This window comes from Ciconia boyciana, chromosome 6, assembly GCF_034638445.1.
Source record: "Ciconia boyciana chromosome 6, ASM3463844v1, whole genome shotgun sequence".
Taxonomy (NCBI): Eukaryota; Metazoa; Chordata; class Aves; order Ciconiiformes; family Ciconiidae; genus Ciconia; species Ciconia boyciana.
Genome location: NC_132939.1, coordinates 11,175,500 through 11,188,111, shown reverse-complemented (window position 1 = coordinate 11,188,111; position 12,612 = coordinate 11,175,500). Strand labels below are relative to the sequence as shown.

Sequence of the window (12,612 nt, the reverse complement as noted above, 5' to 3'; positions counted from 1 at the left end):
ACAAGTGGTGATATTATAACTTTTAATAATTAAGGGCCCTTGAATTTTTAGCAAAGCACTGCATAGCTCAGGCCGGGAGTTAGCAAGTAGGCGTGTGTGTGTGGCTGAGAGCCACTTTCTCTTTTTTCTGTCTACACAAGGAAAGAAAAAACAGATTTAGTATTTACTTTTTTGCTATTTCTGAATTATCTTATTCTAAATGCTCCTTTTTTCTTTTTTTAGACTGAATATGCAAGGTTTGAGAATGGCCGATTCGTGTACAGAATAAATCGCTCTCCAATGTGTGAATATATGATCAACTTCATACACAAGCTGAAGCATTTACCAGAGAAATACATGATGAACAGCGTGTTGGAAAACTTTACGATTTTATTGGTATGGACTCATTTTTAATTTTTCCATTTCTGAACTACTCTCAGGCTTTGTATGGCTTGTTTAACTTGTCATATTTAGAACCAGTTTCCGAATCCCTTAGTCATGTTGCTTACTAAACAAATCATCCCATTGACTTCAGAGTACTACTCTTGGAATGTGCACTATAGACACTAAGGATGAAAAGGCTAAGCTGGCTGAGAACATGAACAAACATCTTTGTTACTTTCCAAAAATTCAGCTTGCTTCTCTCTTTTTTTCATGCAAGTCTCTATTTGGTGTTTGTAGCGAGCCTGAGGCAGTAACTTTGAACCATCCCATTCATCTAATGTGTTCTTGCTGAGATGCCAGTTATAATACTGCAAATGTCAGCGGTGTTAATTAGTTCTTGGGCCAGGAAAGCATGCAGTAATGGGTACACCCAACAGGTGATCTAAAGCATGAAGACTGTCCACATAGTGGCCTTTAAGCCAGTTTCATCCAGTTACCCAGCTTGCTTTCACTGTGGCTTTGCGGTGGCACCTCGGCCGAGCACTCAGAGCCATGCGCTGCTGCTGCCGCCATAGGAGTGGAGCAGGACCAAGGGCTGGCGGCATGGGGAAGAGGTAGGGCCGTGAGCACAGAGCCATGTGCACCCCGCTCAGCTGCCTTTTGGCAAGCGAACACAAGGTGATAAGGGTGCCCTGGTTTCCCTTTGCTGAAGCGGGGCTCAGGTTGAGGAAGGCTGAGCCACGACCACATGATGGCGGCTCGTGGTCAAGCCGCCAGGGTGGGATGACCCCCGCTGCCCCCCGACTCAGTGCCCCCCGCTGCCAGCTACAGCCCTGCAGCTCAGCCCTGAGCACATTATGTGAGCGCAGTCACAGAGGTCAGTTTAAATCGCCAAAGAGAGAGCGAGAGGACACACATTTCAAACTGTCACAGCTAAAGATTGTCTTTAATTAAGCCAGTCATTTCTTGTTTTGGCCCTGGTGTTTCCAAGTTTGTAATATACTGTCTACCTCTTCCTTCCGCTCAAACAGGTTGTAACAAACAGGGATACACAAGAAACCCTGCTCTGCATGGCTTGTGTATTTGAAGTGTCGAACAGCGAACATGGAGCACAGCATCATATCTACAGGCTTGTAAAGGACTGAGCAGTTATTTATATATACACTTCATTTCACTTCTTTATCAAAACACAGACTGTAAACCTCAACACTAAGTGGCAGTGCCTCTGGCCCAACTTTCACCCACATTTTTCTAAATCCTGTTTCAGTGAAGTCATTTTTAATGTGTTCATATATAATTGTAGCTGTGAAATTCTGGTACAGTTGTAAAAATTATTTCTAAAACTAAGTGTTCTTCAAATTTGTAAACCACAGTTCTTTGGGAAGACTGTATTTAAGAACCTAACGCCTCTGTCTGTGGAGGCTTATTTTTAATTCTGATAGAAAAATGTATGACAGAGCATTTGCCATGGGGAAAAACTGACAGCATTTATAAGAATTTATTTTGGGTTTTTTTCCAACATGAAATACTTGTTTTACAATGCAAGTGAAATTGAAATGAATCTTTAGCTATAACTGTAAATGAGTACACAAAGTTAATAATCTTTATAGAATTATCTTTGTAACTAATTAGGGTGGAAGATATGGACGAATGTAATTCACTAAATTATTTTTTAAAATGAAACGTTTTTCTGTTTGAAACCAAATGAAAAAATATAGCCTTAAGAAATGCCTGATAGAAACAGACAGGTCCTAAAATTAGGCAAATTTTGTATTTTTTTCTCAACGCTAAAACTAATCTTCTAATCCATTAAACTTTCAAACAGGTATTGCAGAGAAAGAAAACATCATCCCTTACCCCTAACATATCTAGTGTATTTTAAAAGAGTATAAAGTTGTATTGTACTAATATGAAAATTTGATTATTTAATGAAAAAGATGGCTCATTTTGCAATAAGTAGGTAAATACTGAAGATTTAGACTCGCATTATATGTAGTCTTGTGTGTGCAGTTATATTTTATATGGACAACTATGTTTTCTAATAAGTTGAGTGAAAAACTTGCAACTCTGAAATTAACAGATGATCGGAAACAACTGACATTGCGACAGCATTGAGTAATTCGTAAACTGAAAGCAAAACACTAATGTGTTTGAAAGAACAATATGTACACCTCTGAAAGGATCAACAGCTTTAATATCTATGAGACGCTAGAAAATCACAACCAGCATCAGGCAAAGAAGATTGGAAAGTGGAGATTTTTTTTCTCCTTTTCCTTTTTATCTTGGTGCTCTTACACCTCTCCCAGTTGTCTCTCCAGTTCCAGCTGGTGAAGACCTTATCTGAAACAAACACGTTTGTGCCACGTGGGGTCTGATGTCCTTTTGCATCCGGATGTGGTAGCATTCATCCTTCTGATATATTCAGGGAAGACTCCAGGAAGTGAAGTACAGCTGGAGATATTTTAATACTGTAAGGATTCGAACCATGGATGTGGGTGTGAGTGATTGTCTGAGGTACACACATGCGAGAGAAGTAGTCTCATTCCTCCTGGCTACACCAGAGTGTTGCTCAGTTCCTTTTCTTCTGCTGCACAGCCAGCACTGCCCCTCAGTTGCCCAAGCAGCAGTTGTTTCAGCAGGTGCTGGGCCAGCAGCTGGGCCAGAGGGTTCTCACACAAAACCTTTGTCTGAAAGGCTGAGGGCTGCCCAGCCACGCACAAGCCACCTTAAAGATCAGTCATGAGGTATAGGCAAAGAGTGCTCTTGGGAAGGTCTTTTGCCATCCCGAATCAAAGGAGTTAACATTTAGCAGGTCCCTCCTCCCTGCCCTGTACCGATGTGCACCCATGCACAATTTAAGTCTAGAATTTACTCCCAGGCACAGTGCTGGAGTCTTCAAAAAAGCCAGTCTTATTTTTGTTCTGTTATATTTCTGCATGGCACCCTCTGTCAGAATTGCCCATTGTTGACTTATCTAGACTAGAATATAGCCTAGACGAGGTAGCAGGTTGCTGTACGTCTGCGCCAGACCATGTTCGTGCTTAACACTGGTGAGGACTCAGGTTAGAGGACGATACAAACATCACCGAGGGGAAGGGTGACTGCTTAAATTCTTTAGCCTGCCTCTGAGCTAACTCTAGTAGGTGGATGATTGCTGTGATGTCTAGCTGTTACCTGCTTGTGGATATTAGGGCTGATGATCTTTCAGTTTCTATTCCGTGAACTGAACAGAGAAATATGTCCATGGTAAGGTCTCTTTTAACGCTCATTTTTAACACTAACAATCACATCAGGAAAAGCACTGCATTGTAACAGCCTAACGGTAGCCCTTTATTCTAAGCACTTGGTGTTACAAGTCAAAAACTACTTTTTTGTTTTATTTTGTTCTAAAGTTGTCTTTTATTTAGGGTTTGAATTGTGGTTTTGGTGATTTTTTTTTTTTTTTTTAATAACAAGCAAACTCTTTGAGGCATATAAAGTATGTAAGTCAATTTGCAAAACCAGGTACAGTTTTTTTAACAGAATCTGGCACACTACATATGCCATAACTATAGGGTATAAAAAGTCACGATGTTTATTGGTGTTCACATATGTAATATTAGGGAAACTACTTCCATCGTCTTTTCTTTACACTTCTGTAAATGATCCATACCCTGTATATGTTAATTCTTGAAAGCCTTAATCCTTCAACTGTTCAGTGTGGGGTGTGTAGTCCAACAGGCTGCCTGTAAACTGTGAGCTCTTTTGTAAGCTGGAAGTACTTATCTTGTTACTGTTACTTTTTTGTAGGAACCTTTTAATTGAGAGCTGCCAAAGCATTACAACATGCAGTGCCTTAGCATTATATTAGAAGTACCTTTAGCCTTTTAACATAAATTTTATATATTGTTTTATTAATTGGTTCCATTTTTAAAAATATCTGTATTTTTTCCCACAGAAATGCTCTTTGACTGCTTGGTCTAAACCAACCTTCTGTACAAGTCAGTCCCATTACTACGCAGTTAAATGTCTATACCAAAAGGAAAGGTTACAGACTCTTAGTTCTCCGTGAAAAGTGAATTGTATTAATAAATGCTGCCTTTTAAAATTTCATGACCAAATAATTAATTGTGACTCTTCTGCACTCTAGCATGAAAGTGCCTTTGGTTTGAAATTCCAGCTTAGAAAAGTGCTGCCATAATAATGACAATTTGTAGAGAGACCAAAAATATTTAGTTATCACCGTAATGCCTTTGGTTTATTGGAATAAGTTGAATCTACAGGCCTCCATTCACAAAAGAGCACCATTTATAGCAAAGTAATTTTGCTAATGATCAACCTGCTGAAGAATAATCTACTGTTTGCCATTTCTGACAGCATTGCAAACCAGCAACTGATTTGCCTGTGACAGAAAAATGAAAATTATTCACATTTATATTCTCTCCATCCAGTCGTGCATCTGCATAATGAGAGATCCATATACTGCAGAATTTCAGACAGTGGACAAATGTGACTTTATTCTCCTCTAATAATATTTCGGTATCTGTGAAGATTTTTTGTTTAGACAGAAGATTTTGTTTACAAAGTTGTGCATGCTGAAAGTCAGATGCATAAAACAAGATGAAAATGGAGAACAGAGAATAGCTAGGGTAAATGCAATTGTGTGGTTTTAAGCATTGAAATGTGGAGTGTGAGCGTTGTGGATGAAGGTGCTGTTAGAGAAACTCTGGCCAGCACGATTCAAAACACAGGGTTGTTTCATTTTGTTTTTCTCCCAGATGATGTCTTGGAAAAGAAAAATTAGCTCCTCTTACTAATGTGTCTGTATTTGATACCTTCTGTGAACGGGGGCCATACTGTACACTACAACTAAAATTGGTGGGAAGAGGAGCAAGATTTTAAGAAAACGATGTTAGAAAGAACAAATATCAGCAAAACCAAAAGCTGTCAGAGGGATTATATAGTTGTGAATACAATTTTAACTTGATTTTTAAAGTATTTGATGAAAACTAAGATTAACTTTTTATATATAGAAATATTGTGACACTGTGTGGTAAATATTGTGATAATTCAAGTTCCCTGTCTCTAAAATATTATTTTTGTTATTCCTTCAAGGTCTAAATCTCACTTACCTCTATAAGACAAGTAATCCTGTTGAACTCAATGAGACTGAGGTAGGGCAAAGACACTTTCGCCCCACAAGTAGAGCATCTCTTTTCAGTTATTACCAAACGTTTCAGCTGTACTAGTCAATATTTGTGATAAATTACACTTCTGTCTCATTAAAATATTAAAATAAGCATAATGGTACCATTTGGGGCTGTTAAAAATTACTACTAACAAATGTAGTTTTACTTACTTGAATTCCACAATGATTTTATTTAGGTACTGCACCACTATTTTGAAGGAATTGCAGATATAATGCCTGTTTCTCACTTTCCCTTTCTACCGCAGCTACAGCTCATTACGTTTGGCAGTAGCTTCTTCCGTTAAAACCTCCACGGTATAGGCTATTTGAAATAATGAAGGGTGTACGTTAATGTTGAATGTAAGTAACTGGCCAGTTCAAGGCAGATACAACATTTGACGTACTAATCCATACCTATTTATTTTTCCACTGCAAGTCCTAGGGCGTACTTGCTTTCTGAAGCAGTTCCCCTTATAGTTTTCCTGGATCACTCAATCAGTCATACTGAGAAACCTTTTGTCTACCCTTTACTTGACCCATATTGACACACGTACCCGGTCACACAGCAGATGTGTGTAATAGAGTCCGGTTTTGTACTTTTCTCAGGATGATCTCTTTTCCCTCTCTTATCTTTCGTAACGAGATGTTTAGCCCCCTCAAAAAAGGTTGAGGCTGGATACGTCAAAGTACAAGAAACACTTTGGACATCTTCATCTTTTAACTTTTCAGGTCATTCTTGCTGAGATCATGTAATTAGTTTTAGTGTATAAATTAAATCTTAAATGCACTCAGTTGACTAAAAGGAGATGGATCCCTGTTACCTCCTTACAAAATATGTGGTTTTGGTTTTGTTTTGTTTTGTTTTATGGGCCTCTGATTCAGGCTCATGACTGCAGACAAAAAATACAATATGTGCCTGAAAAAAAAAAAAAAGACAAAAGAATTTTATAACATTGAAAACCTGAATAGCCTTTAATTCTTCAGTACATTTTATGTAAAACAGGTTGGGTTTTTGTTTTGTTTTGGGGTTTTTTTGCCATGTGCATTTGTTCACATTTGTAAATGACTTAATGGAATTCTCACTTTATGTTTATTTGTGTAATGTGTATAAAATGGGTTTGTGACTTAAGCATATTCATATATGGTCAGTGGTTACTTTAATATTGTACTGCTGCTGGTAACTTTTGATGTAGAACTTGCCTTTTGATGATAAAGTACCTCTAGGTTAGACAGGGAGGGAAGGCTCTTTGAAAAAAAGTGAATGTTCTCCAATGTTTTCTTAACATATTTGCAGAAACTTTCAAAAGGAGTTTCAGTCAAACCTCTTGGCAGTACAGTATTCTTGTATTTGTTATTGTCTGTGTGTAGGTACTGGTACCTTTTTTTGTTTAAAATGTTTTAAGTGTTGGCTTTAAAGTGAATTTATCTTTAGTATGATAGTAATATGAAAATTATAGGTTTTGTGTGCAGAGAATTTTTTTATAAAGTGCTTTGTAAAAAAAAAAATGTATTCTAGCTTTCGCGGTACATATGTGTGATAACTTTAATATCCATGACAGTTAAGTGCAATTATTTCATCACTCTAAAAATGCTATTTTTGTGTCGGTTACTGCAGGTGTTTTCATGTCTTTGCAAAGTGACACATTTTGATGCCTTCTTGATAAAGTGGTAGAATTTTTGTAGCTTTCTAGAAACTTTGTATTCATACAGTATCGATTGAAAATAAAGAAAATGAAAGTGTTTTGTGCATTTATCTTAATCTCTTACATCAATCTGTCTTTAACGTTGGATGCAACTTTCAAAAGCAATTTCCAAAGCAGCACAAGGCCAGACTTGCAGCAGTATCTGTGTACCTCCCCTAAAGGTGCAATGGACATCCAGCAGGATTTACAAAAACCTGGAGGGACGGCACTCAAGGCTGGCACATCTGGAAGCCGCGTTCAACAACGAGTCCGTAGGCGTTCTGGCATTTTATCAGCAAGAAAGGTGACTACCTCTAGCTTGTATGTTTTCCTAAAGAAATAGTGGTGGGTTTTTTTGAAACATCATTTAAACCATACTGTTTTAATGGGAAAAGCCACCCATCCCCCTTTATTCCAGAAGCAGGAGTGACCTATTCAAAATCTTACATCATAAATGGTATCAAATACATCACTAACTTGGCAATTAGAACTGACTGAGGAACACAGTAGTTATCTGAGGTTGAGGTGTTTCTTCCAGAAGGACACTGAGCTCTGTGGGTGCTGAGGTCCTAAAAATGTGACATTTTTCAAGAGACTGATTTCTAGTTTTTCTTAAACCAGTCGCCCTTCAGCTAGCAGCTGTACCTGGTGTGATGAGAGGACAAAACAGGATCAACTTGCCTGCTGCATTTATGAAGTGAAACCACCTAGCTAGGAAGAAAAAAAGAAAACAAAACAAAAGAAAAAGAGAATAAGAGGGATATCCTGGATCAACTGAAGTCAACGGGAGCATGACCAGGACTTGGCAGGGAAAAAAAAAAGTACATCTGGCTCATCTTCTGCTTCAAAAGGAGAGCAGCGGCCTTTGAATAAACCACATGCCCCTCCCACACACCCCAATTCTCCTTTTGGGTGGCAGATGTTCCAGTGCCATTTTTAAATGCCAGCAGAGCACCCCCCATGTGCAAGATGAATGGGTTGAGAACAACGCACAGACATGGTCTGTTTTGACCGTGTTTTCTCTTCTTTGTTCCCCATTAAGTATACGGCTTCAGCCCTTTGAAGTGGGTTAGCTGTTTCAGAAGCAACCTGCTTCTTAATTAATGTTCTGCTTCTTAATTAATTTAGGTTAAAAACCATAAATCTTCCACCTTTGGGAAAAATGTCATGCAGCATTTCGGGCTGGGAGTCCCCATGTAACGTCACACCATTAGTTTATTAACCAGCTGCCTTCAGCAGAAGCAACAGCCTCGCCCTGACTAAGCACAGTCTGGTTTACGCGAACACAGCAGCATGGTCAGGGAACGAAGAAGACAGACCTGTTACTCCTTGACATTTATGAAGTGTAGAGTGATGAGCTTTATGTGGTCCACGGACTTTTCTGTGGACTTTTTTTTTTTTTAAAAGGTGCAGCCTATTTGATGCTACGAATACAGAGCACATTTGAATGCTCACAAACCCAAGAGTAAAAGGAGGGTTCAGAGCTAAGCAGAGTGTTAGCAGATGTCTATAGTTCCCACACACAGCTCTAGCTGTTCATCCCAACCCTCACCTTTCACAGCCTCGCTATTGTTGTCTGGGGCTCTTTGAGCAGAAACAGCTGAACAATCTGTTACCCCAAACAGCGGTAACTTAGCAATGTTCATAAATAATTACCTACCTTGTAGAGAGGTGTGACACTTAATTGGTTAGTGGTTGTAAATTGTTATATGATTGCTGTTGTTCTGTGAAAGCTAGAGCTGTGCTGGAGACTCTGGAAACTTGGTGAAGGTGGGAAGGGCAGGAGGGAGTGGGTAGAGAGTGTTCTAGGAGTGGAGGGAAAAGGGAAAATTGTAGAATCTCGGAGTACAAGTGACTGTGAAAAAAAAAAAGAGTAGCAGGATATTGCTTTTCAAAGAAATGAAAAGCTGAGGACAGGAGAAAATAGGAAGAAAGGAGGAAAAGGATAAAGAGAATTTGAAGACTAACAACAACAAAAGAAGTGCATCAGAAGAAGGAGGGAGAACTAAAACTAAGAAAAAAGCTACAATGAAACAGACAAACATTCGCCTAGGTCAGTGAATAGAATTGCTTCCCCCCCGCACCCCGTATTGCTTCTTACCAGCCCTTTCCCATTTTGGGACATATCCTCTTTACGCTTAAGGGAAAGGGCTGTTGTAGACCTCCATTCCTGTGTGCCTCACTGGGGACAATGGATAAAGCCCAAAAATCTCAGCAGCAAGGCACCCTGTAGCCTCCCTGACAGATGAAGAGCTGTCAGCTTGGGTTTGACTGGAAAAAGAGAGCGAGCATGAGCATGAGCAATAGCCAAAAGGGTATCAGAAACAGTCAGCTGAGCAAAGACACTTGAGTGCAAGTGACTGGTCTCAATTTATCCAGCACTGGTGATTTCTCAAGCCACCTTCCTTCCATATCCATGTGGTTTTGGGTGCGCATGCAGACTCCGTTATAGGTTTAGGTTGATGAATTTAAAAAATGTTGCTTTCCATGCCCCTCACTCTACCCTAGAGGTGAGAGCATAAACAGCCAACTTTGATGTTACTAAATTGGAGCAGAAAGGCAAAAAAAAAAAAAAGACATTTTTTCATAAGTCTACTTCCAAACTTCTTCATCAGCTGTTAGAGCTGTCCACACAGAGGGAGTAGTTTTGGAGCCTTAGGCATTACAGCTTTTCCCTAACTCTGGTAAAGTCAGTGTCCCACTAAGGGTAGTGGCTGGGGCCATCAGAGCAAATGGTGCAGGAGCCGTGATTAGTATGTACCTGTCCCTTTTCATTCCTCTCACTTACACAGTTCAAAGAGGGGATTAGTACACTACTCACGCTTACCTTGCAATGCACCTTAATGCTTTGCTTTCTGGACCTCCAGCAGAGATGGTACATGGCAGCGCCTTTCAGACATACTCTCTGTTTGAACAGAGCACTGAGCTGTATATGCAGCTGACTTTGCCAGTAGATTAACAAACCACAAACTGACTTTTTTCCTGCCCCAAGCATGTAAGTTTATTAGCCATATTTAAAGATCCTTCTCAATTTATTTTTTGTTGGCAGAGCCTAAAGAATAAGGGTTTTTTCCAGACTTTTAAAAATGCCTTTCTGCTAAGATCATATGTTCTTTACAGTGTTATCAGAGAATTTATTTTTTTCCAAGATACTTGTCTTTTCTTATCCCTTCACCTGTGATGTTGAACTTCCTAGTGAGCATTATACTTGGCAAAATGTACAAGAACAGCATTCCCGTTCTAAGCATTCCTTTCGGTACACTATGAGAACGCTTCCTTTTTGATGCATCTCTACATTAACTGGAGGGGATGGAGGGAGGGAATGCCTGCATCTTCACGATGTTTGGCCTTTCCATTAGTTTTAAACTGAACCCACATATGACAAACTAAGGCAATGAAGTACTAGATTCAACCACATTGTGCACATATTACACGGTTCCACAGCACAGAGAATTTGATGGCTTCATTGTAAAATATCTGTATTGGTTTTACTATGACTATATTGTATTTTTAATAGGGTTTAATCTAAGCTTTATCATCAGAACACCGTGATGGGTGGAAACTCAACAGTGCAGTTCACCTCCAGAGTTTACAGCAATAATGTGGGAGACAGAACACTAGTCTCAGCAGGGTTCACGCTCCCCTATCTCCCCCAATGATCTCCTGTTTTGAGGGAGGTGGTGGTGAGTAATGTTTGGGAGGTGCCCCAAGACTCTCCAGCGATATGCTCTGGATAAGCACGAAGGAGCAGGTAGATGTGGTACAGTGACAAGAAAACTCCAAACCTTTTGGCTTTCCTGCCCACTTTCACCTATCTCCCAGCCAACAAAAGGACGCAATGTCATGTGGGCAGTGAACAAACACATGAACGGGGGGGTCTCAAGATCTGAGACCCCCCATTTTTGCAGAATTTTTCTCCGACTGCTCCCTTCTCTGAAAGGCTATTACTTGAGACTAGGATCACCAGGCTCACGATTCCTCTTTGCTCTGGGTGAGGCACTGCAGGGCATGCAGAGCACTCAGACACAACTATGGCAGCAGCTTAGCATTTTTTGCCATGCAAACAAAACATCTTCCCATTAAGAACACCGGTGCTGGAAGTGGTACAAAGATAGTGGCCACTCTGAGAGAGCAAGTCTAAGGGCTTAAGAGCCTCTGAGAGGAGACAAACAGGGCAGCCACAGGCGGTCAGGCAGGCTCTCTCCACCTGCCCTGCTCTAGGCCAGCATGGTTTCTCAGCTCGGGAGGAGGTGGGAAGAGAACTGTCTACCCCTGCAAGCTGTAGCACCAAGGGGATAGGTTCAAGCCCAGTGGAGAAAGTTAGCTTGAAGATACCTGAATACTAACTGAAAGGAAGCATTAGCCATGGGGATTAGCCATGATTTGAAGATGAAGCTGATGAAGCAGGAGATAGGGTAAAGGCTGTTTCAGAGAACTGCAGAGGAGAAGGCTTTTCCACTACCTCTGGTCAGACACTTAAAAGAGCAGAGACAAAAGTCAGTGTTAATCAACAACTGGAGGCAGCTAGAAAAGTATCAAAGAAAGAAAAATGGACCCAGAGGACCGGACTGAGGGAAGTGTACAGTGTGCTCATTAATATGAATTAATATTAATATGGCAATAACCTGGTAGGGAGCCACTGAGTGGTGGAAGGGGAGAAGAACATCAGATAATCCCTGAAATACTGAAAGAACAGGTGTAGAGCTCTGTGTGTTCAGGTGGCTGGGTAGTTGCGAGTGACCATTGCCAACATAAGAAGTTACTGCACAAGTTAGGCTTTCTCGGGTGTGCCTGTGAGACGCATGGGAAAGCTGTGGATGCAGCAGTAGACAGATTTAGAGATAAGAAAGATCTGGGAAGGGGGTGGAGAGTTCAAGATCAGGGCTGCCCACAGGTTCCCTGCAAGGGAGGCAGATGGGAGGTCAAGAGGAGCAAGGACATAAAAGCCATGGAGATAGACCTGCACAGCATGGACCTGTGAAGTGGTCTGTCAGCTCCAGCAACCAGCTCTTCCTTACTAGAAGTGTGTGGTGGTAGGAGGCAGCGTGGTGTGCTTGTGTCTGCAAAACAGGGGGAACAGGGAAGTGGTGAGACTAACAGCTCTACAAACACACACTCATGGCTGAAAAAACAACACGTCATCTGGAGCTCGTTTTCAGCTGCCTGTTGACAAGACAGACAAGTATTTATGCGTAAGAGATGGTCATGATTACACAGGAGATCTATGGACACTGATACCTGCACAATATAATTTAGAAATTTGTGCAGTGTGGATGATTTGTTACCCTCGTGGTCCCTAAACAACAGGCATGTAATCATGTAATGTGGGGTGGGGTGTCCAGTTACTTTAACAAACAGAAAAAGAGGAATTCTGTATAATATTTAAGCTTTCTGTTCAAA

At 40.5% G+C, this 12,612-nt stretch overlaps 1 protein-coding gene across 7 annotated transcripts in view; it reads left to right on the top strand.

Moving 5' to 3' along the window:
- The window catches only part of TEAD1 (TEA domain transcription factor 1), a 162,885-nt gene extending 155,615 nt beyond the window's left edge, over positions 1–7,270 (top strand). For all 7 annotated transcript variants that reach the window (XM_072866176.1, XM_072866175.1, XM_072866174.1 and 4 more), the window contains 2 exons: positions 223–375; positions 1,395–7,270. In XM_072866176.1, the coding sequence (XP_072722277.1) occupies positions 223–375; positions 1,395–1,508 (267 nt within the window). In that variant the 3' untranslated portion in view covers positions 1,509–7,270. The remainder of the gene's footprint in view (positions 1–222; positions 376–1,394) is intronic.
- Positions 7,271–12,612: the final 5,342 nt, after the last annotated feature.